The sequence below is a fragment of the Prionailurus bengalensis genome, chromosome E3, assembly GCF_016509475.1.
Source record: "Prionailurus bengalensis isolate Pbe53 chromosome E3, Fcat_Pben_1.1_paternal_pri, whole genome shotgun sequence".
NCBI lineage: Eukaryota > Metazoa > Chordata > Mammalia > Carnivora > Felidae > Prionailurus > Prionailurus bengalensis.
Window position 1 is genome coordinate 38,129,345 of NC_057357.1, and position 23,023 is coordinate 38,152,367.

Genomic DNA, 23,023 nt, shown 5'->3' on the forward strand with positions numbered 1-23,023 from the left:
GGGCGAAGGGCCGGGGCGAGGGCCAGGGTGAGTCCTGGGACCGCCCATCGCCCGCCCATCGCCCGCCCATCGCCCGTCCCCGGTAGTCTTGCGAACCGGAGGCCGGGGCCGACTCCGCCTCTGGTTCCGCCTACGGATTACGTCAAGGCACACCCCGCCTTCCGGAGGAACAGTACGCATGCTTTGTGCGGCGTCACGCACGCGCTCTCTCCCTTGACCTCTGACCCGCCGGCCGCCCTTGAGCTGGGGGCCGCGGGGCCAGGAAGCAGCAGCTCACGACCCCGAGGCAGAGCGGCCACCATGGTGAGGCCCGAGATGGGCGCTGCCCGGGGGCGGGGGGGCCGTTTCGGAGCCGGGTCAGGGGCGGCGAGCTGCGGCCGGGCTGCGGGAGCCGCTCGCCCCCTCGTGCCGGACGGGAAGCGGGGTCCGGGGGCGTCGTACCGGGAGGACCGCTACGGGCGCTGGCGGCCTCGGGGCGACGGAGAGTCGTTTGGCCGGAAAGCAGGGAGGGCCTGGCCGGCCGCAAAATGCCCAGCAAGTGCGGTCGTGGCCTCCAGCCCATGAGCGCACAGCCCCAGCGGGAGGCTAGGGCCGACCCGGGAGCCCCTGCTTGGCCCCGCAGGTAGTTGGTGGTGTCGCCCTATTATTGTTCCCCCCTTCGCAGCTGACCAAACGCTCTCCGAGACTTTGCCAAGGAAGTGGCAGAGCTAGGGCTTGAACCAGGCCCCTCGACACCGAAAACTGAGCGTTTCTGCGGTACCATTGGCACTTAGAGCCAATCCACAGACCTGGGCCACGCTGGCTGCGACGGGTGCACCTGGGGACCCTATAAAAATGCATGGTCCTGAGCTCTGCCCTCGGAGGTTCTGTCAGTTCCCCAAGGGATTGAGGCAGTCAGTTTGGGGAACCATTTCTTACTATTAAGGATAAGGAAGCGGCTTGCAAGTGCCAGGCCCTGAGCTGAGGCCTTACGTGGGTTCTCTCCTGTAATGCTTATGAAGTTCGTACTGTCATTGTCCGCATTTCACAGCTAAGGAACCTGCATTTCAGAGTTGGATTCTAGGGTCATTCATGCAGCAGTGTCTGGTTTTGAGCCCGGTTACTGCCATTTTTTGAGGACCCACAACGAACGGTTGAACTGGGTCCTTCTCATTTGTGCGTGTAACTTTGAGCCATCCTCAAGAGCAAAGTAAAAGGTTGCTCTGGGGGAGTTTGTATCCTAAAGGAGGAATCAGGCAGGTCTGTGAACTAGAACAGCATATTAGTAGGAAAAGATCGTGCTGTGGGAGGACAGACATGGTAGGAGCCTGGGAAGGTTTCACTTGGGGGGATGGGGGTAACGTGTTTAGTGTTCTATTTATTTTGAGAGAGAGGAGACAGCATATGAGTGGGGGGAGTGCAGAGAATCTCAAGCAGGCTCCACACTGCCAACACAAAGCCCCACATGGGGCTCGAACCCACGAACCATGAGATCATGACCTGAGCCAGAGTCCAGAACCAGACGCTTAACCAGCTGAGCCACCCAGCGCTCCAGGCTGTGTTAAGTTTTGCAGGATGTTGGGTTTTGACTATCACGGTAATAGGGTATTCAAAGTTAATGGCTCTCTTTTTTGGGGAGGGGTGGTGAAAATGTTCTGGAACTAGTAGTAGTCGTCCATGCATTTTAGTGTATTTACAGAGCTACACGAATACTCTAAAAAGCACTGAACACTTGACAAGAGTGATTTGTATGGTGTGTGAATTGCGAGCTGCAGACATTGGGGTAAAGAAGTCAGAGAGCTTGATCTCGAAGTAGGTGCGGAGAGAGGTGAGGGGAGAGAAGACCAGGGAAGTTGTTTGTAGCCAAAGCTGAGAACGCCTGACTGAAAAGTGGACTGAATTTGCCGGCAGTGGCAATGGCAGAATTGTGTGTGTCTTGGGGGACAGCTGAAGCCCTCCAGCAGAGGGAGTGGTAGGCGTTTGGAAACCCCGTCTGGGGGCATGGCATTGTTGCCGACGGTGACCTGTTTAAGTGTCACGTTGATTCACATACCAGTGGGCTGCTGTGCCGGCCATAGGCGGGGACCCCAGGCGTAGATGTTCCTGACTGCCCTCCTGCTTAGTTGTGATGCCAGCAGCTGTTTGCAGGGGCTCTGGGTGAACAGAGCCCCCCTCCTATCTCAGTGGATCCTTGAGAAGGGAGTGAGTCTCAGTGACAGTCTCTGCCCGCCAGCCCAAGAACCTGGAACTGGGCTTTGAAGGGAACATTGCACATCGGTCTGTCTGAAAGCCAGGTCCCTTCTTGATGCACTTAACATGAGATAAGCCACATTCCCGTTGTCCCCAGATGCTTTCCTGTGGCCTTCTGCCCCACCTGCAGAGCTTTGGTCCTTCACTGGGCTGTGTTCCTCAGATGAGAAAATGTATGTGTCCTCCACAGTGGGTTCCAGGCTTGGCGACCTGTGGCTCTGATCTCTGCTGCTTACCCTGAAGTTTGGCCTCAGTCGGATGCCATGGCAGCTGGTTGTTCTGGCCCAGGGTCTTCAGGCCCAAGTGTCAGTGAGTGGACTCTGGGATGTTTTAGGACTTTCTAGAAGAAACCTCACCCAGTGGCAGTCTTCTCCACCTCTTGTAGCTGGCAGAACTGTGAGCACATCTGACCCACAGCTGGCACTGGGTACTGAACAGGTGGATGAGAAACTTGGCTGTACTGCCTGGTCTCTAGACCACTGAGCACCAAGCAGGGTCTGGTCCAGAAGCAAGGTAGCTGCTGGGCTGCTGTGAACCTGCCACTGACTGTCCGCTTGGTTTTATGTGGATTGCCTCCTGAGGACCTTGCAGCCCCCCTATAAGGAAGGTATTGTTCTCCCCATTTTGCAGATAAGAGAATTGAGGTTCAGAGAGGTTGAGTAATTGGCCCAGGACCACACAGCTAGCAAGAAGACAAGCTGGGAGCCAGATTAGAGCTGCAAAGCAGCCCTCTCCCTCTTCTTCCATCCTGCTTTCCAGCTCCTTAGGAGTGTAGGCTGGCTTTTTGCAGCCTTTTCCTGTGAGGAATTAGTGGATCTATCAAATGAGTTGCCTTTTTGGGAAAAGCTTTGTTACTCCATAATGTCTGACCATTGTCAGGTTTTGTGAAACAGTGTATAATAAATGGAAACCAACATTTATTGAGTACTTATTGTATCAACAGGCTCCGTGCCAGGCAATTTACAAGCATTATCTCATTAAATCCCTGTGACAGCCCTATTTTGTCCCCATTTTACAGGTGAGAAAACTGAGGCTAAGGGTACCTGAGAACACATTAGGAGCACACAGCTGGGATTTGTACACGGGTGATCCCAAAGCTTGCCTGTATGAGCGCACATCATCCCCTGGAGATGCCCCCCACACGAACCTTGGTAGCCTCAGTGGACCAACCAGGCAGCTCCCTTGGTCAGTCAGGGTACCCTCTGAAACTAGAGGCTATCCCCACCTTTTCTGCAGCCATGGAGCTCTGGCAGCAGAAACGACAGGGATACCATGCCACTGTGGTTTGAAGCCTGCAGGGGTGGTTAGGGGGGCTGCCCAGTTACACTCTGAGTTTCTAAGGTTCGTTATTGAGCAACAGCCACCATCCCGGGCTGAGAAGTAAGTTGAAGGGCAGTGATGGGTGGAGCAGTGGCCTTGCCCCTAGGCGTGTGGCAGCAGGTGAAGGTGTGGTCTGAGGCCGAAGGGTGTGTAAGCCGTCACCTACTGGCCTGTCAGCCTCACTGTACCTCAGACAGACCCAGCCGTCTATCTGGGAACCTCCAGTCCCACCTGGGAAGGGCTTTGGGCCTGGACGGAGAAGTTGGGAGGCTTTCCTCCCTCCAGTGCACACAGTATTGGTCTTGACTCCTCCTTGCACGCAGCCCCGCCCCTCCCTTTGATCCCTGGACAGAGCTTTCACTGAGCTTTGCTTTCTGGCTTATGAAATTTCCATTTACGTGTGAAATCCAAACCCACTTCCATTTTTTAATTCCTGCTAATGTCCCAGAACCAACATCCCGCCCTGCCCATAAGGGCAAGTCCACTGGAAGCCACACAAAGCCACTTCTGGAATCCACATTCCCCTGGCATCTCTCAAGCCCCTCTTTGGCCTCTGGGTTGAGTCCTTGATCCTTGTCAGGTTGCTGAGTTGCCCTCCCTGCAGGATCCTCTGTGAGGTGGGCAGCCTGAGGATGCCATGGCTGAGAGTACCAATGTCAGGGTTTCCTGCCCACGTTCCCCTTGAGTACTAGCCGTGTCCTTGGGCTCGTCATTAAACCCTGCTGTGCCTTGGTGGCTTGAGGTCTTGGGTTAAATGGCACAGTGCCTGGCACCCAGGCTCAGTTGATACCTGCTGACTGATAGAACATCTGACTACCGACAAGTGCAAGAAAGAGTAAGGGAAACCACGGGCATGTGCCCCCTGAGCAGTGTCGGCCTGCAGTGAGGCCTGTCTGGGCCCTCTGCCCGCCCTCATTTGTACCATCGCACACACCGGTCATTTCCGGTGTGCTGTCTGTATCGTCTTTTCTCCATAAGGGCTGTACGTTTTCCCATCCCGGCCACCGTCTTAGTCTTCTCTCCAACGACCTTACAAGTCCCCTGTGCTCTTGGCTGCTCCCGGGACGGCCTTTACACTTTTCTCCTGGTGGGCTCGCCCTGGTTCCTCTGCCTAGAAAGCCCCAGTATTCCCATTGTGATCCTCCCTGCCCTCGAAATCCAGCGCAGTAGAAATCTCATCTTTTTCCAATGTCTCCGTCTCATTCCTGAGGTTTCCTTCCATTGCCTTTCTATACTTCTGGTCATGCTTAATGAGGCTGTGTGCCCCTGTGGTGTGTTGAATCACGAGGTCTGGGAGTAGAAAACCACCATGCTGTGCCCTGTAGAGGCTCCCCCTGCCAGGCCAGGCCAGGCGCCGTACGGGAGCTCTGAGGGCACCGCAGGGTTCCGTGTGTCCTTGTGCTAAGCAGAGCTTAGCCGACTGTGCTGGTGTTTGAACCAGTGGAGGAACCGGTGACCAGTCCTGTTTTCCCTCACCAGTTAGTTGTCTTAAATGCCTCCCTAGTGGGCTTTTTGCTGCTGAAAGGTGGAGCCTCTTTTTCTCTTTTGTTGTGTTGATTGCAACCTTCGTGAAGTGTCTTGGGAGAATTGGGGTGGCTCCCGGCTCCCTGAGTTTCCTGCTGGTAGAACAAAGGTTGGGACCTCCAGCCTCAGAAGCACTGGGTGAGTTAGTGGCAGTGGCTGGTCTGGGACCAGCCCCTGGTTCTGGCTCCAGGCCATAGTGTTCCTTTGGAAGCTTCTGTGCCCTGCAGCCCCTTTGTTTTAGCTGTTCTGTCCTCGGGTCTGAAGGCCAAGGGAGGGTCCCACTTGCCTCTGGGAACACCGTCAGGTCCACCCCAGCCAGCTCTCCAAAGAGCATCTGAAGCCACCCAAAGCAGAAGCCTTTTATCAAGGTAATTTGGATTAAGTTGCCTGAGGCTGCTGCCCTGGACTTCATTACCTCAGATCTCCAGAAGCCTTGCCACTCAGCAGCCATTTCCAGGGTCCCATCTCTGGAAAATGCAACCTGCTAACCAGGTACCTGCTTTGCCCACAGGCCAAATACCTGGCCCAGATCATTGTGATGGGGGTGCAGGTGGTGGGCAGGGCCTTTGCCCGAGCCCTGCGGCAGGAGTTTGCAGGTAAGTTTGAGCCCCAGTCTTCCCCCTGGGCTGGGAGCTCCTGCCCAGGTGAAATTTTCCTCTTGTGTATGGCCCCTCACCAGGGGTCCATTGTGATGCAAGGACCCTCTTCTGGCTGAGGTTCTGGCAGTCTGGGGCATTTCTAGGGGGTGGGGGTGGGGGTATTCTTGGACTTCCCGACATTCTCGTGAAAGGGAAAGCTGGTTGACTTGAACATTAAGGCAGGAATGGGCAAACTGGTTCACCTGACCACCTGTTTTTATAAGTAAAGTTTTTATTGGAACACAGCCATACCCTCTGGCTACTTTCAAGATTCGAGCAGTTGCAAACCCAGATTTTAATTGGTGCGCAGAGCCTAAAATATTTATTCTTTGATCCTTTAAGAAAAAGTTTAGTGGACCCTGATTCTAGGGCCATTGAAAGGGAAGAGGTCACCTGAGCCACCTGCTTTGCTGGCCTAGGTAACTGATGGGCAGCCAAGTCTCAACTGAGCTATTCCTGCCTCTTCATACCTGTGCGGCTTCACTCTGCTTCCCATTGTAGCCTAAAGCTCCCTAACTTGCTGTGCACTGGGGATGACAGGGCAGGGGAGAGGAGAGGAATAGAACCATCTTGTGGTCTAGGTTGGGGACCAGACCCTGCCCCTGTCCTTCAGTGGAGTAAATCTGTCCTCGCTTCACTGTCCCCCACCGCCCACTCCCCACAAAAAGCCACTCCTGGAGAAGAGATGTACCCTGTCCCTTGTGTGTGTCTTCTCCCGTGCCACCTGGCAGGCTGAGCTGCCCACTCGGAAGGCCCAAGGGGAACCTCTGGGCTGCTGAGGGCTGAGCACTCACCCATGTGTCCACATAGCCAGCCGGGCAGCAGCTGACGCTCGGGGACGTGCTGGACACCAGTCTGCAGCTGCCTCCAACCTGTCCGGCCTCAGCCTCCAGGAGGCACAGCAGATTCTCAATGTCTCCAAGCTGAGCCCCGAGGAGATCCAGAAGGTGAGGCCACTAGGCTGGCTCTGAGACAGGTCTTGCCTCAGAAGACCAGAAAGGGGGAGATCGGGCGGGAGGAGTCAGGCTACAAGGGTCTTCCAGAGTGAATGTGGCCTGGTAGAAAGGAGCAGGTGCTTGGACCCCTGAGTTACGGCAGCCGCTGTCACTCATTTGTTTTTAGGCCCAAAGAAGGCAGTGGCAGGGACAGAGCAGTTGTTGGTGGTAGACAAGCCCCTTCCCTCTGTGGGCACCTGTCCACCTCTCTGTCCCCCAGCAGTCACATGGGCATGCGGGGCGGCAGGGTTGAACCCTTTGGCTTTCCTTCTTTGTCATTTCCTAGCTCCCCCTGCCTCTGTAACCCAGAGCCTGCACACCCTCTCACCGTCTCCCCTCCCCTGCAGAACTACGAACACCTATTCAAGGTGAACGACAAATCCGTGGGTGGCTCCTTCTACCTACAGTCCAAGGTGAGTGCTCTTTGATGCTGGGAGGGGACAAGTCCAGGGCCCTTCTCACTGGGGGGGTCCCTCATTCCCAGGCCCTTCAGAGCTTGGCAGGCAGGCAGGTGTGCCGGGCAGTCCCTGGTGTCCCAGCCTCAGGGAGGCCCCCCCTAGGCTGCCACTCCCTCTGGCTGCCTCAGCTCCCTGGGGCCCAGCCAGTTGGGCTGAAATGTCTGGGCCCTGTGTCACTCTGACAGTGGCCCTCCCAGCAGCCATGGCTGTGAGGGAACAGGACCACTGGCTGGTGAAGAGCAGGGTGTGCCTGGGCCCTGTCCCCCTGGGAATGCTGGGCACCCTTAAAGGAGGCACTTGTGTTTCCCAGGCTGTTGGCTCAGACGTGCCCAGGGCTCTGCAGGCCCTCGAAGCTGGAAGGACTGCGAAGGGCAGAGGCCCATCCCACTCACTGCCCTGTCTGATTCTACTCCCTTCCAGGTGGTCCGAGCCAGGGAGCGCCTGCAGGAGGAGCTCAGAATCCAGGCCCAGGAGGACAGAGAGAAGGAGCGGATGCCCAAAACGTGACCACTTAGCCTCTCCTGCACCCTGCCCACCACCTCTAATTTATAGCTCGGTAATAAATGTCTTTTCCGCATTTCTCAGTGCACACATCCACATTCCAGAAGGCAGACTGCTCTTCCTGCCAGCAGGGAGGGGGGAAGCCAGTAGTACCGCATCCCTGTTAAAATGACTTTGACACCCCACAGGGCTGGGGTGGGTGAGGTTGGCAAGAAGCCAGCCCAGCCCTGCCCTGCCTGCTGAGCTGTCACGTACTGGACAGGGCCACTCCTGCCCTCACAGCTCCAGTGCCAGGCCCCTCCTGCCATGAGCATCCCCGCCCTCAGGCCTGCCCTAGCCCTTCCCACCGGGTCCAGAGCCCCAGGCCCACGGCTCAGTCACAGGCAACCTCTCCCTGAGCTGGGTTTGACTCTAGCATCTCTGGAATCTGGGTGGAATGCTCCAGTACAGGGAGAGAGAGAAGCCTTTGCCAGACTCTCAATGGACAAGTTGTGTCTTCCCAGAACTAAGGCTCTTATCAGGGTCACAGCAGGTGGTGGTAGGACCAGGTCCTGCGTCATCTAGAATCTTCCATGTCTACTCCCTCAGCACCTGCCCCCTCTGGCCGCTCCCTCCCCGAAGCACCCACAGGGTGGGAAGGAAGCCCCAGAACAGGGCTTCTGGGTGCTGCGTTCTGGGGGTGGGTGACCCAAACCAGGCACAGGATGGTTCCCAAGCAGGGTGGCTCAGCTCGTGGCACGGCCAAAACAGAAACTGTCTTTGCAACTCAATTTTATTGTTTCTTTATAAACTTCCTCTCACATGGAGGAATATATTGTTATAGTCATTAGCTTATCTCTTTTTTTTTTTTTAAACTCTATGCTAACAGCAATGGAGCCAAGAGGAGGAAAAACATAAGCTACGATAGAAAGGCACTTAGAACCTGTTAAAATACTGATATCCTGGAATGTGCAACAACAAACCCACAACAACAACACGTACACCAGCCCTTTCGAGCCTGGTCTATCACCGAGTCACATGCTAATGTCACCTTCCAGTGCCCTGTTCCTCTGCTCCCTGGGCTTGAGTCTCAAACCCCTCACCCCCAACTGGGGATTTAAGGCCTGGGTCCTGGGTGGGGCCTGAAGAAAGGAGACCAGCTCCCTCCTGCTTTGCTCACAGCCCCTTCAAGGGGCAGAGCCAGCACTGCGAGGCCCTGTCAGGGCAGGCCGGGTCAGGGTGACCCCTCTAGGACAGAAGGGCAGTCCAGGAAAGGGTGGGGTCTGCAGGCTTGCTAACCACCCCGCTGCTGGCCTGCAGCTCCCAGTCCTACAGCAGGGGAATGGAGTGCTTGGTCATGTGGCCAAGGACCGGGCAGGCCTTGGAGCCAGAAGTCCTGACTGCCAGGCCAGCACCTCCCAGGTGGCACCAGGCCACCTCCAGGGAGGAACAGCAGGGGCTCAGGGTGGGGAAAGCATATGTGCTGCGGCCCCAAGGCCTGCTAGGGTCGGGCTGTGGGCTGTAGGGCATATGGAGCACCAGCATCCTTAGCTTATTCTGGCCCATGCCAGTGAAAGTGGGGGGCAGGGGGGTACCTCTAGGATAGAGGCTCAGTTGGGAGGAGCCAAAGCCAAAGGAAACAATCATGTTTTAAATCCAGGCACCTTCCTCCAGCTTCCCCTCCCCAGGCACAGAGTTGGGGCCCTCCCATGGCCATCCCGGTTCGCTTTACCACCCCCAAGCCCGGGGCTTTCTGTCCATGGCCTCTGGAAAGGTCCCATGCCCAGCACTGGCCTGGAGCCCTACCCCTCCTGTGTGCTGGCTGTGACTTGGCACCCCCAGAATTGGGGCTGTGTCCTAGCCTGGGGTTGTCCCCAGCCAGCCTCCCATCTCCTGACACCCTGCAAGCTTCCATGGTCCCTTGTGTGGAGTGGCACTGCCCTGGGCCAATCCTGGTCCCACTTGCCCCCTGAGCCAAGCAAGGGCCCAAGGTCCTGGCATCTCTCTTCCTCGCTTAGGGCTTTGCTCCCCACATCCCCAGGGCTCCCTGAAAGGAGAGGGAGAAGGCCCAGTAGTGAAGGGGCAGGTGAGTGGTCAATGGGCCCCTCACTTGGGAGAGTGTCCAGCCTGGACAAGGAGCTGACCCTCCATGCTGGCTCTTTCCGGACAGGCTAGTGGTGAGGGGCAGCTGGCAGAGCGGGCCTCCCTCTCGGAGTTTGGAGGCGCCTTGTCATAGGGATAAGGTGGCTTTTTCCTGTGGCTTTGCCTGCGTCTGTCTTGCTCTCCCTCTGGAGGGTGGGCCAGAGGGAAAGGGGTCCAAGAAGCCCCCAGAGCAGGGGCCCAGAGAGGCTAGGCAGGACGGGAACATGGCTGGCGGGTGGTCATGGCAGGGAGGGGGCAGGTGACCTACCCAGGCTGGTGACTGGATGAGGGAGGTCCTGAATGAGGGAGGATGGTGGAGGGCCAGGGCATCTGAGGACTAGGTGAAGGAGAGGGCAGGGGGTGGGCTGGAGGTGAGCGAGGCCTCAGCACCCAGGAGCACAGCTCTCCCTGGCTAGCAGGACCAGCTTCCCCTCCGGAGCCTGGGACACCACCAGTGACCTTCTAGCACCATCCTTGCTGCCCAGCTTGTCTGGGGCTGGGTCTGCCTGGGGGACACAGCCAACCAGGCCCCAGGGGCAGGAGGACATTATTGCTATTTCGCAGAAGAGTTTCCGTTCGTCGGGGGCAGGGGGCCGGGAGCTCCTAGCTGGGCCGCAGGTAGCTGCCCACCAGGCGGGTTCAGTTCACCACAGCCGGCTTGAGCAGCACGGAGCCTGGAGGGATGACCACCCAGCCCGGAGCGAGTGCCTCTGGGCTGCTGGCCGCCGAGCTGACGCCCGTGGACAGGTCCAGCACGGTGCCCGGCAGCAGGGGGAGTCCGTCAGGGCTCGGCCGGGAGCGGCTGTTCTCAGTCCTCTCGAGGGGTGTCTTGCGGCCCTCCACGCCCAGAGACCTGGCTGGCACTGCCACGCGCCCCTTCTCCCCCTCGGCCTTACCGCCAGCGGAGCCAGCGAGGAGGGAGACCACAGGCAGGCCCAGTCCACCAGCCCCAAAGGGTGAGGGCAGCAGCGGGTTCTTGGCCAGATTGAGGGGCAAGACGGGGCCCGGCAGCCCGGGGCCCATGCCCCCTGCACCCCCACCACCCCCGCTATTGCCACACGCCAGGGCGCTGAGGTCAAGGGGGCCGGGGGCCAGGGGCAGGGGCAGGCCAGGCAGGCCGGGGCCTCCAAAAAGGGCAGCAGGGTTGGGGATGATGATCTGGGCTCCGCTGACATAGGGGCCGCCATCGGGGGTGGGCAGCGGTGGCTTGGGGGGTGGGCGCAGTTGCAGGAGCTCTTGCTGCTCATGAGACACGAAGTGGCCGTGGGCCTTGATGTGCTTGCGCAGCGAGCTGGGGTCTGTGTAGCGCTTGTGGCAGCCGGGCATCTTGCAGTAGTAGGGCTTGTCCACGTAGTGGGTGCGCGTATGCTTGAAGCGGTCGCTCGAGTTGGAGTAGCGTTTGTTGCAGCCCTCGTAGGGACACACGTAGGGCTTCTCACCTGCAGGGCAGTGCCGGCGTGAGGGGCCTCTCCCCAGCCCAGCCTCCACACTCCCCCCCCCCTCCCCCCGGCCCCAGAGAGCTCCCGGAGAGTGGTGGCGTCCCTGGCACCTGGCACGAGATCTCTTCCCAGCTGGGGGCAGCAGGGCACAGGCGCTGAGCAGCCGGCCTGGTCCCTGGTCACACCCCAGCCCTGCCTGTGGCCTGGTGGTGTGCCCTCGGCCTCGGTCCCGTGCTTCAAATTGTGGGTGACAGCGACCACCTCCACCGGCAGGACCACACATTTGCTTCCACACTTCCAGGAAGACCCTGCTGGGACGTGGCCCACCGTGAGCGCTGCAGGAAAGCTCCCCGGGCTGTGTTCCGGCTCTGGCTCCGGAAAATGCCTCCACATTTACTAAACGTTGGTCGGGGAGCCACTTCTAGGCTCTGAGCCTTTGCAGTGTGGCCGGCCCCAACCAAGGTGTGCTGTGAGCGTAAAACACACGGGGTTGGGGGGGAGGGAATACACACCAGATTGTGATTCCACAGACTTCGTGCAAAATCTAATGTCTCATTGACAGTCTTTTAATATATCGGGTTTGAGAAAATACGTCATTGCAATTCATTTCTTTCCTTTGTACTTTGTGTAATGCGGCAATGAGGATGGGTTTTTTTGGTGGTTGGGAAATTTAAAGTCAGGTATGTGGGCGTGTCACCAGGCTGGCCCCACCGTGTGCTTGGGCAGAGCCAGGAGGAGGCACGCGCCGCCTCACAAAGCCTCACAAACAACGGTGCTGAGTGCCTCTGAGTGCGGCGCCTGGAGATGTGTCTGTGCCCCAAGGGCGGATGCAGAGGGGACCCGCGGGAGAGGCTTCGCCCAGAAGTGGCACTCGCAAAGCGACAACTGCACAGTGAGATGCGTCCCTCACCCCTTGACTGCCCCGGGCCCAGCCACTCACCTGTGTGCGACCGGTTGTGGATCTTCAGGTTCTCCAGGCGTGAGAAGCTCTTGCTGCAGGTGGGGCAGCGGTGTGGCTTCTCATTGGTGTGCGTGCGGATGTGGATGAGCATCTTGTACCTGCTCCAGGGAGGGCACGGTGCGGGGGGGGGGGAGTGGGGGGGGGGACCTCGACTCAGTTCGCGGGACTCCGGAGCCCCTCTCCCCCGGCCCCCCTCTCGCCCTCCCTCACCTGGCATTGAAACCGCGGCCGTGGCGGGCACAGCCCTCCCAGTGACAGCAGTACCCTGCGTCCTTCTCGGGCTTGACGTGGTAGTCGTTGACGTGATCCACCAGGTCCTGCAGGAGCTCGAAGAGCTGGTTACACTGTGGGGCCGGGGAAGGTTCTGAGTCTACGCAGGGCTGTGCACACTGACCCCGGTCTTCCTGGCCACCCCCCCCACTCACCTTGGCCCAGCGACACACCAGCTGCTTGGGCAGGGGTAGCTCTGGTGAGAGGCACTTGTCCTTGGGGGCAGTGAGGAAGGAGGAAGCAGGCAGGTGCAGGGCCCCCCCGGAGCCCAGAGGCAGGAAGAACTGGAACGAACTGGGGACGCCATCCAGATAGCGCAGCGGCTGGAAGTCCTAGGGGGAGAGGGGAGAGACAGAGCTGGTCAGCGCGCCCTGCTGGGCCAGCAGGTCCCCACCACCCCTGTCTCCTGTGGCGGGTTGTGTCCCCCATGAGGACATGTCCCAGTCCCAGCCCCCTGTACCTTGGGTGTGACCTTAGTTGGAAATAGGGTCTTTGCAGATGCAGTCAAGGTCATACTGGATTGGGGGCACTAAATCCAGTGACTGATGTCTTCATAAGAGAAAGGGGGATTTGAACACAGAGACACAACAGAGGGAAGAAGGCAAGGTGACACCAGAGGCAGAGATTGGAGTGACACAGCTACAAGGCAGGGAACACCGGGAGCCAAGAGAAGCTGGAAAGAAGCGAGGAAGGATTCTTGCCAGAGCCTTGGGAGAGAGCACAGCCCTGTCGAGATCTCGATTTCAGACTTTAGTTTCCACAACTGTGACAGAATAATACATTTACGTTGTTCTAAACCACCCAGTTTGTGGTCCCTTCCAGGAAACCAATACACCTCTTTCCAGAGCCCTTATGCCCTCCTCACCGGGGCGGTGGGCACTGCAGGCAGGTCCCCATTGCCCTGGCGCTCAGGGGACAGCGAGCTGCTGCCATTGGGGGAATCCAGCCCAGATGGCGGTGACAAGCTGAGGTCCACCAGAGGGGCAGCCGAAAAGCGTCCCTCTACCTTCTCGGGGAACTTGGGGTTCAGCAGGAAGCCTAAGAAAGAAACACTGTTCAGAGGTGCTGGGGCTGAGGGTCCTGTGAGTCTCCCACCACGACCCTGGAAGCAGATGCCACCCTCACACCCCTGGACCACCCTGGGACCCCAAGCATCTAGCAGCAGGCTGCGTACCTGACCAACGTGGCCCGCATCACCATGAGAGTTCAGACATCGGTCAAGATAAAGAGTGGAAAGTACCCACTGAACAGGAACTTGAGGCCAGACCCCTGGCTTCCTGTCATACTGGTAGGTAGGGACCTTTCGGACTTTTCCTGGGCCCCTTCCTGATTCACTGCTCCCTTCTGGAACACCAGGCGTTGGGGCCAGGATGCCTCCAGAGCCTTACAGCTCACATGGGTAGGTCGGGTTTTCAGGGTTCAGTGGAGACAGAGTGGGAGTCCTGAGCCCCCAAGCACCCCCTGAGAAGATCTTGCTGGGCTCGGTCCCAAATCTCTACTGACCTGACCTCAGAGCCCAGGAGTTGGGTCACAGGGCCTTGTCACTACTTGTGAATCCCCTGCCCCCTGCCCCCACACCCCCCTTACCGGCCCCTCTGTGTCCTCCCGGAGGCCTAGTTTGAATCCTGGCTCTGCTGTGCCAGCTTCATGAACTGGGCAGGTCATTTGCCTCCCCCTGGGGACAATGTCACTTCCAGAGACAAACTGCTAAGGATAAATGGACAGAGCTCTAGGCTGAAAGCTGCTAGGGGCTGTGGACATCCTGGTGGACACACCCTAGATATTCTTCCCACTGCCACAGCTTCACTGGGACCCGAGACCTCCCTGCCTACCGGGGGTGCTGTACCTGAGGGCGGGGAGCCTGGAGAGCCTGGGGTGGGGCTGTCGTCCACCAGGCCGAGCTCCCTGTGCAGAGCTCGGTGCCGGACTGCACTCAGCGCCCTCTCACGCTTTTCTCTCGCCGCCCGGAGCTTGGTGATGCTCAGCTTCAGGTCGAGCGGCTCGTCCAAGGAGTGCATGGTGATGGGGGGCTGGGTAGGAGGTGGCTGCAGGCAGCGGGGGGATCCCAAGCTGGTTTTCAGGCAGGAACCTGGGAGAGGACAGGAGCTGTGTTGTGAGACTGTGACCTCAGGCTTCTCCTCGGGCTGCACCCGTTGAAGCCCACAGGGGACGGAGCATGGATGTCCCGCAGTGTGAAGGCCATCTCCCTGGGAAGGGAGGCCCTCTGAGTGGCTCTGGTCCAGGGGGCAGAAGGAGAGCCAACCACCTACGGACAGCTTCCATGTCCGCTGCCCTCAGGTCTTTTCTGGAGGCAAAGCTCAGAGAGTCCATTCAGCCATGAAACTGAGTTTTAGAGACACTGCCTCAGGTCACAGAGCTAGAAAGTGGCAGAACTACCAGGTTCCAGGCCAGATCTCCCTGGAAATGGCCAGCCATGTCCCAAAGGTTATTTCTGACCAAGGGAAAAGTTCTCGGGATCACATGCCCGGTTTGAGCCTGAAGACCCAGAACCAGACCAGAAGAGCAACAAGTATCTTCCAAGGCAGCCGGGAGTGGTCCCTTAGCTACCAGTTGCCAAGGGCCCACTGTGCTGGGCCCAGGCAGCTGTGACCACCTGCAAGGGAAGGAGGCTGAGAGTGTGTCTCGGGCAAGCTGCAAAACCTGGCCCAAAGGATGGGGGTGCAGACAGGTGGCCTTGCCTCCCAGGTGAGGTCCAGAGAGGTGCCCATGGGCCTGGGACCCAGAGGGCTCTGGGCCGCCACCAGGGGGCAGCTGGGGACTGTGATCCAGGCAGGCTAGCCAGGGACAGGGTTTGGAGGGAAGTGGACCAGCGCTGGTGATTAATAATTATATATATATATATACATACACACATATACACACACACACACACTTTTTCAGTGGCGATGATATTCTTTTATTGTAAGTTCTCATGATGTTATTTTCACTACTTCCTTACAAATTCTCAATGGTGTCATTTTCTTCACGTACAAATGACAGGAGAGCAAGATCAACTCTCTATTCCAAACTCAACCTTTTTCCAGGGGCAACCTTTCGCATGTGGTCCAAAGTGTTTCCTTGCATTTGTTCATTGAGAGGATCACACCCTGAAAATCTATCTGCTGAACAAGCTAACACTGTGAGACACTCTACATCATTCACCAAATCCATGTCTGCATAATTCAACACAGGACATCCCTGTAACCACCACATGGTAAATGACCGTATATTTCAGTGTCTGTCAGTCTCTGCCTGGGAATCGGAGTGGCCCACACATGTGCAGACCTGCTTGATGCAGCAGGAAGGAGGAGGGCAGCCCCCACGTCCCCACTCATCCTTTTTCCAGGCCAGGCACCTCAGCAACTTAAAACAGTTTTCTCTGTTTTCATGTGTCTGCACTGACATGCTCCACGTCTGCCAAAACCCTCCAAACACACAGGGAACAAGGCAGCCCCCTCCCTCGATTAGGACCCTCTGCTTCTAGGACATCCCAAGACCCCACCAGCACATGGCTGATAGCAGAGCTCACAGAAGGGCAGCTGCACTTGGTGGTGGGGCCCCATCTGTGACTTGACTTGTCCCAGTTAAACTGCATCAGGTGGGAGCAGTCAGATCTGTCTGGATTTGCCCCCCAGGCCATGTAGGGCCAGGGACTCCCAGTGATGCAAGCAGGGCTGGCATCAGGCTGCCACCCTGTCCTTTAGGAGTCCCAGACCCAAAATGGGCAGGTGGGTGAGTGACAGTGATGGATGGATCTGGGCCCCTTCCACTCTCCCTCTGGCTGGACAGGGAGCTGCCCTCTGCCTGACCCCCCTCCCCCAGTTATGTCTGTCTGTGTGTCTGCCTGTCCCTCCACCTGTTTATTTTTAGACACAGGCCCAGTCCAACCTCCCTGAAGCTCCTCTGTGCTGGGAGCCTGGAAGGGGAGGAAGGAAGTAAATATTTATGCTGATTAAGAATTCAGGAGCCAGGAAGGGCTGGTGGCCTGGTCCTTCAGCTGGCCTAGGGCCACAGGCCTCCCCACAGCCTCTGTCTCCATCCCCCACCACTAACTGGACCTTCTGGAGAAGGGGACCATGAGGGCAGGATGGTTTGGAAACTGGGAACTCAAACTGACACTTCCATTGGTAACCCTGCCCAGGTAACATCCTTTGGCATCTGCTTCTGCCCCAGGCCAGAAGGGGTCCAGGGAGGGGCCCTAACCTGTGGGTCCCGCAGTGACCTGCGGGAGTCACTGCCTCAACCTAGAACTGGGGAGGGCCCTTAGAGGAGCCTGTTTCCCACAGCTGGGCAAGCACAGCACCCAAGGTGGGAGTAGGGACTCCAGCAGCCCCCTTAATCAGCAGGCTCAGTCCCCAGAGAACCACCTCCTGCGTGCACGCGCGCGCGCGCGCGCACACACACACACACACACACACACACACACACACACTTCCTGCCCCCAGAGGCAGGGGTTCATCTGGATGGAAGCCAGAACCCAGCCCAGAAGCCCAGCCCCCCACTCCTGGGGAAGGAGCGAAAAGCCACCCCACAAGCCCACACTTCCCAGCACACCTAGCCCCAGGCTGGCCCCACCCAGAATTTTCCTCCGAAAGGTGGTCCCACACCAAGGAGAAGACCCCCATGACCGGTCTTCCGTCCTGACCTTGATCAGCCTCAAGGTGTCCCCTGCCACTTCCCACCCCAGCTTGCAGGGGCCATTTCTGAACTGGGGCTCTGCTCTTTGTTCCGGGGCTGCGTGGAGTGGGGAAGGTGAGAGCCAGGGTGGCACGCTCCCGGGATTCTGAGGCGGTCGGCATGGCCTGGAACCCTGGGGGCTGACGCCGTGATCACCTCCGGAGGCCAGCCACGCCAGCACCCGATTCGACGCTCTGGACAACCAGGTGGGCTGGGGAAGCGGGCCCCCGACCCGTTTCCCAGAGGCGGCCAGGGACGCTCCGAGGGGTGACGTGCCCGCCTCGGAGGGAGCAGGCGAGTTGCGGAACCAGTGGCGGAGCCCGGAGCCCGCAACAGCGGGGCAGCGACGCGGCGTCCGGGCTGCCGGGAGCGACCCCCTCCCCGCGGGCGGGCGGGCAGAGAGGCGGCGCCGAGGTGGTCGCGCTGCCGGGCGCCGCGCCGCTGCTCCAGCTGCGCAAGGAACTAATTAGAGCCCAGGGAGCTGGAGGAAGCGGGGCGGCGCGGGGACCACCGGGGCGGCGGGGCGGGCGCGGGACCCCGGCCGGCCTCCCCGCGGGGCGGGGGTCACCCCGAGGGTGGGCCGCGCGGGACCCCCCGGGGCCCGGCCCCCGCCCGCCGCGCCCGCCCCGCCGGCCCGGCCCAGACAATGGCCGCTATTGTGCGCCCGCCGGCCGCCGCGCGCAGACGGCCCCCAGCTGCAGCGCCAGGCGAGCGCCCCCGCCCGGCCCGGCCTACCTGGCGGCCGAGCCCACCCGCGGCGGGCGGGGCGAGCGCGGGGGGCGGGGTGGGGGGGGTGGGAAACGGACTCCACCAGGGAGCTGTGGCCTGGGGTGGGACACACGCTGGTTGGGGGTGGGGGGCGGTCAGCATCCGTCCAACACCTACCATGTGTCAGGCACCGGCTGTCCATGGATTCTTGGAACCCTCTAAAACCCCTACTGGGAGTAGATGCCCACGACGACCATGGGGAAACTGAGGCTGGAGCTCACCAGGCTCGGGAGTGGGCTGGACTCTGCTGTGGATAAAGCCCCTCCTTCCCTCCTTGGAGGAGGGCGGCTGGTTGGCCGGGGAGCTTGGAGGGGTGCCTGTGTGGGTGGAGGGGATAGCTAGGCATACCCACCCTGAGAAGCTCTCAGGGGCTCCTTGCCGAAGCGAGAGAGAGAGAGAGAGAGAGAGAGAGAGAGAGAGAGGTCAGAACTCTCTGTACGTTGGGGGCTCTCCCTGCGCACGCCACAGCAGCCTGGGGCCATGTAAGAGTTACCCCTTATTCCCAAGGCAGTCCTGAAGCTGCCCTTTGGTCAACCATGCCCATCTAGCTAGAGTTTAGGGACAAGGGCCCAAGATGCACCTCTCAAAAGTCCAGTGGCTTTCTTGATATCTCATGAAAAGGGAAAGTAAGTCCCTCCCCCCCCCCCCCACCACCACTTGCTCCATGGGTTCCCTGGTGTTCGGTGACTGGGTCATCACTATCAACATGCTGTTCTCATAAATGGGGAAACTGAGGGCTGGAGGGGGAAGCAAGCCCACTGCAAGCCATGAGCGAATATTACATTACAACAGGACCAACAGCCAGCTGTTGGTGGTGAGGCAAAAAGCCAGCACCTGTTAAAGCAGGTGCTGGTCATCTCTATTTTACGGATGCAAAACCTGAAACTCAGATTAAGTGACCTGTCCAAGGTCACACAGCTTGTCGGTGGAAGGACTGGCTTTCTTGCCCAGGTGAGTCCAGAAGCCCATGTTCACTACTGGCCCCTCCTGTGCTCACTGGGGGAGGGGAGGCGGGGGAAGGCAAAGGTGCTCCAGCTGGGCACACCCTCCCTGCCCAGGGGTTTGTGGGAGCTAGGTACAGAGCCTAGGAGGGGCAGCAGCAGTGGGTGGGCGTTGGAGGGGCCAACTCTGGTGGGGGGGGGTAGTGCACAGGGAGGCTTGGAGAGCTGAGGGCAGATATGCTGCCAAAGCAAACGGCCCCACATTCCTGGGAACTGCTCCGGCTCCCTCCCTGCTCTGGCCAAGAGCTCCACCCTCCTGGCAGCGGCAGTAGGGGCTGGGGGCAGGGGCAGAGCCCATGTCTCAGCACCCCCCCTTCCTGACCAGGCAGCAGAGCACGCTCCAAGTACGGGTCAGACCACCTGGGTCTCCAACTTGGCTCTGCTACTTCCTGCCCATGTGTCTTAGGGCAAGTCACTTCCCCATCTGAGCTTCATTGTCCCCACCTCTGAAATGGGATGACAGTAATAGTAATAAGACACCCCTCACTGGGTTTTGGGTAATGATGCACACATTCTATAATTTCTTAATGTCTCCCATTATTATGTAATAATCATCAGTTAAAACAGTGCTGGGCACATAGTAGGTGCTTGATCAGACTTGTTGAATGAACTGTCACCATCGCTGAAACCTCCAAGCTTTGGCTGGTCTGGAGCTGTGAGGACAGCTGAGTGGGGATCATGATCATCCCCGCTGTACCCAGAGACACCAGAGTCTCACTCTCACCTGGGCCCACATGGCCTTCATTTCATGGTGCAACTAAACAAGCTTGTGCCTCTTAGAAAGCTTCAGGCCTCTGCTGTCCTGTGGAGTGGCCACAGCTGACCCTAGCCACCTTCCAGAGCCTGACTGCATCAGAGACGGAGGGAGGCCCTGGAGAGGCGGTGTGCGGTCCAGGAAGGAGCAGGCCTCCTCCCGGGACCCAGGGGAGGGGCTTATCCTGAGGCCTCTAGCAGCAGGCCCCGGGAGAGGGGCCAGGGCAGGCAGTACTTCCTGGAAGAGCAAGGGGGTTGCCCTCCCTGGGAACCTCACTCAGCAGGCAGGCCCCTCCCCCACCCAAGGTGGGCCCTCAGCCAGCCCCCTCCATCACCCCCCCCCAGACTCCCCTGGGTGGGCAGACCCCACCCAGGTGGGAGTGCAAGTGCCCCAAGTGACCCCGCCAGGGATGAGGTCTCTGCCCTCAGCTCTGGGGGCCTCAAGAAAGCCCTCAGCTGGGCAGCACCTGAACAGGAGTGTGTGCCAGGATCCTCACTCCGGCATGTTTAGATAGTGCTACCCAGAGCCAGGCTAGCTGGTCCCAGTCCCCTGAGCTCCCACCCCTGCTGTGGGGCCTCAGATGGGTCCCTGCTGCCCCCTCTGAGCCTTGGGTGGAAACATAGGTACAGTATAAGGTGCCCAGCTCACTAGGGAAGGTGGGGGCTCGAGACGCCCCGCAGGGAGAGCCTGGCCCAGCACTTGGTACATGGGAGGTGCCAGCAACCAGTAGCCCTGAAGATTCTTGTTCCTGGCTCTGGGCTGGGGGTGCCCCATGCAATCATTTGGCCTGCCAAGCTCACCCAGATAGTTCAGGCAGTGCTGAAGCTGGAAGGCTCACAGCTGGCTCCCCCACCAGCAACGCCCCTCACCAGTCCTGGCTTCCCAGAAGATGCACTTCCTTCCCCAGTGCCACCAGGCTGGGGGGTTAAGGAGGAGCAACTCCCACACGGGCCCGGCCCACATGTGCACACTCACACAGATGTGCTGGCCTGCCCAGCTGCGAGAGCCAGCCTGGCACACAGGCCCCCCAGGCCTAGTGGCTTCTAGGCCCCCATCTCACAGCCTCCACCCCCTACTGCCCGCCCGCCACCTTTGCACAACTATGTCTGGTATTTTCCTGTCTGCCCAGCTTGCGGGGTAAGGGGGGGGGGGGTGCCTGGGGCTATGAGCACTGCCTGCACCTGGGCCTCAGCCAGGGGCGAGCCCGCCAAGCAGCCCCCACACCCGCCCCCGGGGTTGGGAAGGGAAGGGCTGGGCCCAGGCTGCCCAAATCCCTGGGAGGGGCTGGCATGGGGCTGGGGGAGCCAGACAGGGACACACACCCTTTGAGGCCTAGGCAGGAGGAGGCCAGGCCCTGCTAGGGAGCACTGCCACTCATGGTGGACAGGCAGGGCTGGGCACCCCGCCAGAACCCTCTGGGGCCAGGAAAGGCAACGGCCAGTGTCCCATAGGACATGGACGGGCACCCAGTGCACCCAGACATACAGGCATATGCATGCGTGTCACACCTGTGCTCTAACACCGTACACACAGGACATAGCACGGGACCGGCGTCAGGGGCTGGGACCCAGGAGTGAGGAGGAGCAGCGGGGATGAGGCCCAGTCCCGAAAGGGAAGGAAACCCTGCACTTCCCCAACTGAGTCTGGCTGCAAGACAACCCAGTGAGTACCTCCCGAGTCTGGGGGGCGGGGGGGGGGGGGGGGGGGGGGGGGGGCTCCTGCCCATGGCCCATCCCTCCCGCTACCCTGGGATGAGCACCAGGTCCACTGAACAGCACCTGCCAGCTGCGGGCAGAGGCGGGCAAGGGCAGAGGCGGGCAAGGCGGGCAAGGCGAGCTGGACTTTGGCCCTTCCCTCCCTCCGCCTCATTTACCCCATCGCTCAGTTACGCATTCCAACACCAGGCCCTCCACCCAACTCAGTTCTGGGGCCCACAGGTGAGCGAGGATGAAGGGCGCCCCGACCTCGGTGGGGGCAGGCTTGGGGTGGGCTGCTCCCGAGAAGAGGGGATGTGGGGCGAAGTGGTGGGGCAGACGGAGCGTCACATCCTAACTTGTTTTGTTTTTAAGTTTATTCATTTATTTCTGAGAGAGAGAGTGCGAGTGAACACAAGCAGGGTAGCGACAGAGAGAGAGAAAGAAAGAGAGCGCCACAGAATCCAAAGCAGGCTCCAGGCTCTGAGCTGTCAGCAGAGCCCGACACAGGGCTCAATCTCATGAACCATGAGATCACGCCCCGGGCCAAAGTTGGGCGCCCAACAAACGGAGCCACCCAGGGGCCCTCTAACTTGTTCTGAGAGCCAGACAGGCCAGTCTGCCGCCCGCTCACCATCTCCATACACCCTCCCGGCCCTGCAATTTGGCTGTTACCCTTCCCATTTCCCAGAGAGGGAGGTGGAGGCTTTGAGAGCTTCAGTCATCTGCTGAGGTCACAGAGCTTATAAGGAGCACATCTTGGGGTTCACTTCCAGGCCCCAAAGCCCACACGCTTTCTGGGCCCAATGCTGCAGAGGCCTGGGGGGTGGCACCGGCTGACCTTCAGCAAACCTGCCTCACCCAGAAGAGGGGGCCCAAGAGGGAGGCTGGGCCAGGACCTGGAGGGCACCGGGGAGCCACAGAGTGTTCCACACAGAAAGTGCCCTCTTTCTTTCCAGCCCAGAGGCTCCTGTCCCCAGGCTCTTCCCTGCAGCACCTCCTTTTTCAGGATTCCCTTTCTCCCACGAGCTCGATGCTTGCTCACCTCTTGGGTGCCAGGTTCTGGTGACAACCTTCCACATTCGCATATTCTCCTCCAGCTACCCGCCCCCTCCTGCCCCCTCCTGCAGCAAGTCTTTCCTGATTCACCCTGGCCAACCTCAGACTCTTGCAGCTGTACATGGGCTGTTCTTCCAGGTGCTGGACAGCTGAGCAGAGGACCTACTTCTGTCCCCAGGCTGCTGAGGGAAACGTTCCAGCCCTGTAGCGGCCCTGTGCTGCCTGCCACATTCATCTGGGGTCCATGTCCTCACTACTGCCACAATGTCACCAGCTTTTTTTTTTTTTTTTTAAGTTTATTTATTTTGAGAGAGAGAGAAAGGGAGCATGAGTTGGGGAAGGGGCAGAGAAAGAGGGAGAGAGAGAATCCCAAGCAGGCTCCTCACTGATAGAGGGGGCTTGAACTTACGAACCATGAGAACATGACCTGTGCTGAAGTCGGATGCTCAACTGACTGAGCCACTCAGACGCCCCAGTGTGAACGGTGCTTGAGCACACCTTGGGTGCCTGGCCCACACACAGAGTGTCATATGCGCTGCCCCCAACCTTTGGCCCCAGGCACTTACCCCTGCACCTGTCATTCAGAGCCTCATTCCAAGAAGGGAGTCCTAGAG

At 59.3% G+C, this 23,023-nt stretch overlaps 2 protein-coding genes across 11 annotated transcripts in view; one reads left to right on the forward strand and one right to left on the reverse strand.

Moving 5' to 3' along the window:
* PAM16 (presequence translocase associated motor 16) lies at positions 1-9,284 on the forward strand. 4 transcript variants are annotated; one of them, XM_043560702.1, is made up of 6 exons: positions 168-303; positions 5,585-5,669; positions 6,522-6,658; positions 7,054-7,119; positions 7,585-7,720; positions 8,534-9,284. In XM_043560702.1, exons 1-5 carry the CDS (start codon positions 301-303, stop codon positions 7,669-7,671), a joined length of 378 nt encoding a protein of 125 aa, XP_043416637.1. In that variant the 5' UTR covers positions 168-300; the 3' UTR covers positions 7,672-7,720; positions 8,534-9,284. The 4 variants fall into 4 exon arrangements, with proteins under 4 accessions (XP_043416638.1, XP_043416637.1, XP_043416636.1 ...); XM_043560701.1 differs by lacking the exon at positions 168-303 and adding an exon at positions 2,450-2,538; XM_043560703.1 differs by lacking the exon at positions 8,534-9,284 and having other exon boundaries at positions 1-303; positions 7,585-7,741.
* GLIS2 (GLIS family zinc finger 2) overlaps positions 8,420-23,023 on the reverse strand; it is a 20,907-nt gene continuing 6,303 nt past the window's right edge. Inside the window, exons 1-8 of one of the 7 annotated variants that reach the window (XM_043560694.1) lie at positions 18,019-18,480; positions 14,303-14,545; positions 13,322-13,494; positions 12,612-12,788; positions 12,397-12,530; positions 12,166-12,287; positions 11,336-11,533; positions 8,420-11,225 (exon numbers count right to left, since the gene is read on the reverse strand). In XM_043560694.1, coding sequence (XP_043416629.1) covers positions 10,426-11,225; positions 11,336-11,533; positions 12,166-12,287; positions 12,397-12,530; positions 12,612-12,788; positions 13,322-13,494; positions 14,303-14,545; positions 18,019-18,043 — 1,872 coding nt within the window. In that variant the 5' untranslated portion in view covers positions 18,044-18,480 and the 3' untranslated portion in view covers positions 8,420-10,425. Of the gene's footprint in view, positions 11,226-11,335; positions 11,537-12,165; positions 12,288-12,396; positions 12,531-12,611; positions 12,789-12,916; positions 13,266-13,321; positions 13,495-14,302; positions 14,546-18,018; positions 18,481-23,023 lie in introns of those variants that run through there. The other 6 variants (XM_043560692.1, XM_043560693.1, XM_043560695.1 and 3 more) reach the window with 6 other exon arrangements.

Bases quoted from the DNA above. Each gene is read 5' to 3' on its own strand.
- PAM16 (XM_043560701.1), top strand. From the start codon at position 2,488: ATGCCATGGCAGCTGGTTGTTCTGGCCCAGGGTCTTCAGGCCCAAGTG. The intron at 2,539-5,584 runs GTGAGTGGACTC...CTTTGCCCACAG, and splicing joins GTCTTCAGGCCCAAGTGTCA to GCCAAATACCTGGCCCAGAT. The intron at 7,120-7,584 runs GTGAGTGCTCTT...ACTCCCTTCCAG, and splicing joins CCTTCTACCTACAGTCCAAG to GTGGTCCGAGCCAGGGAGCG.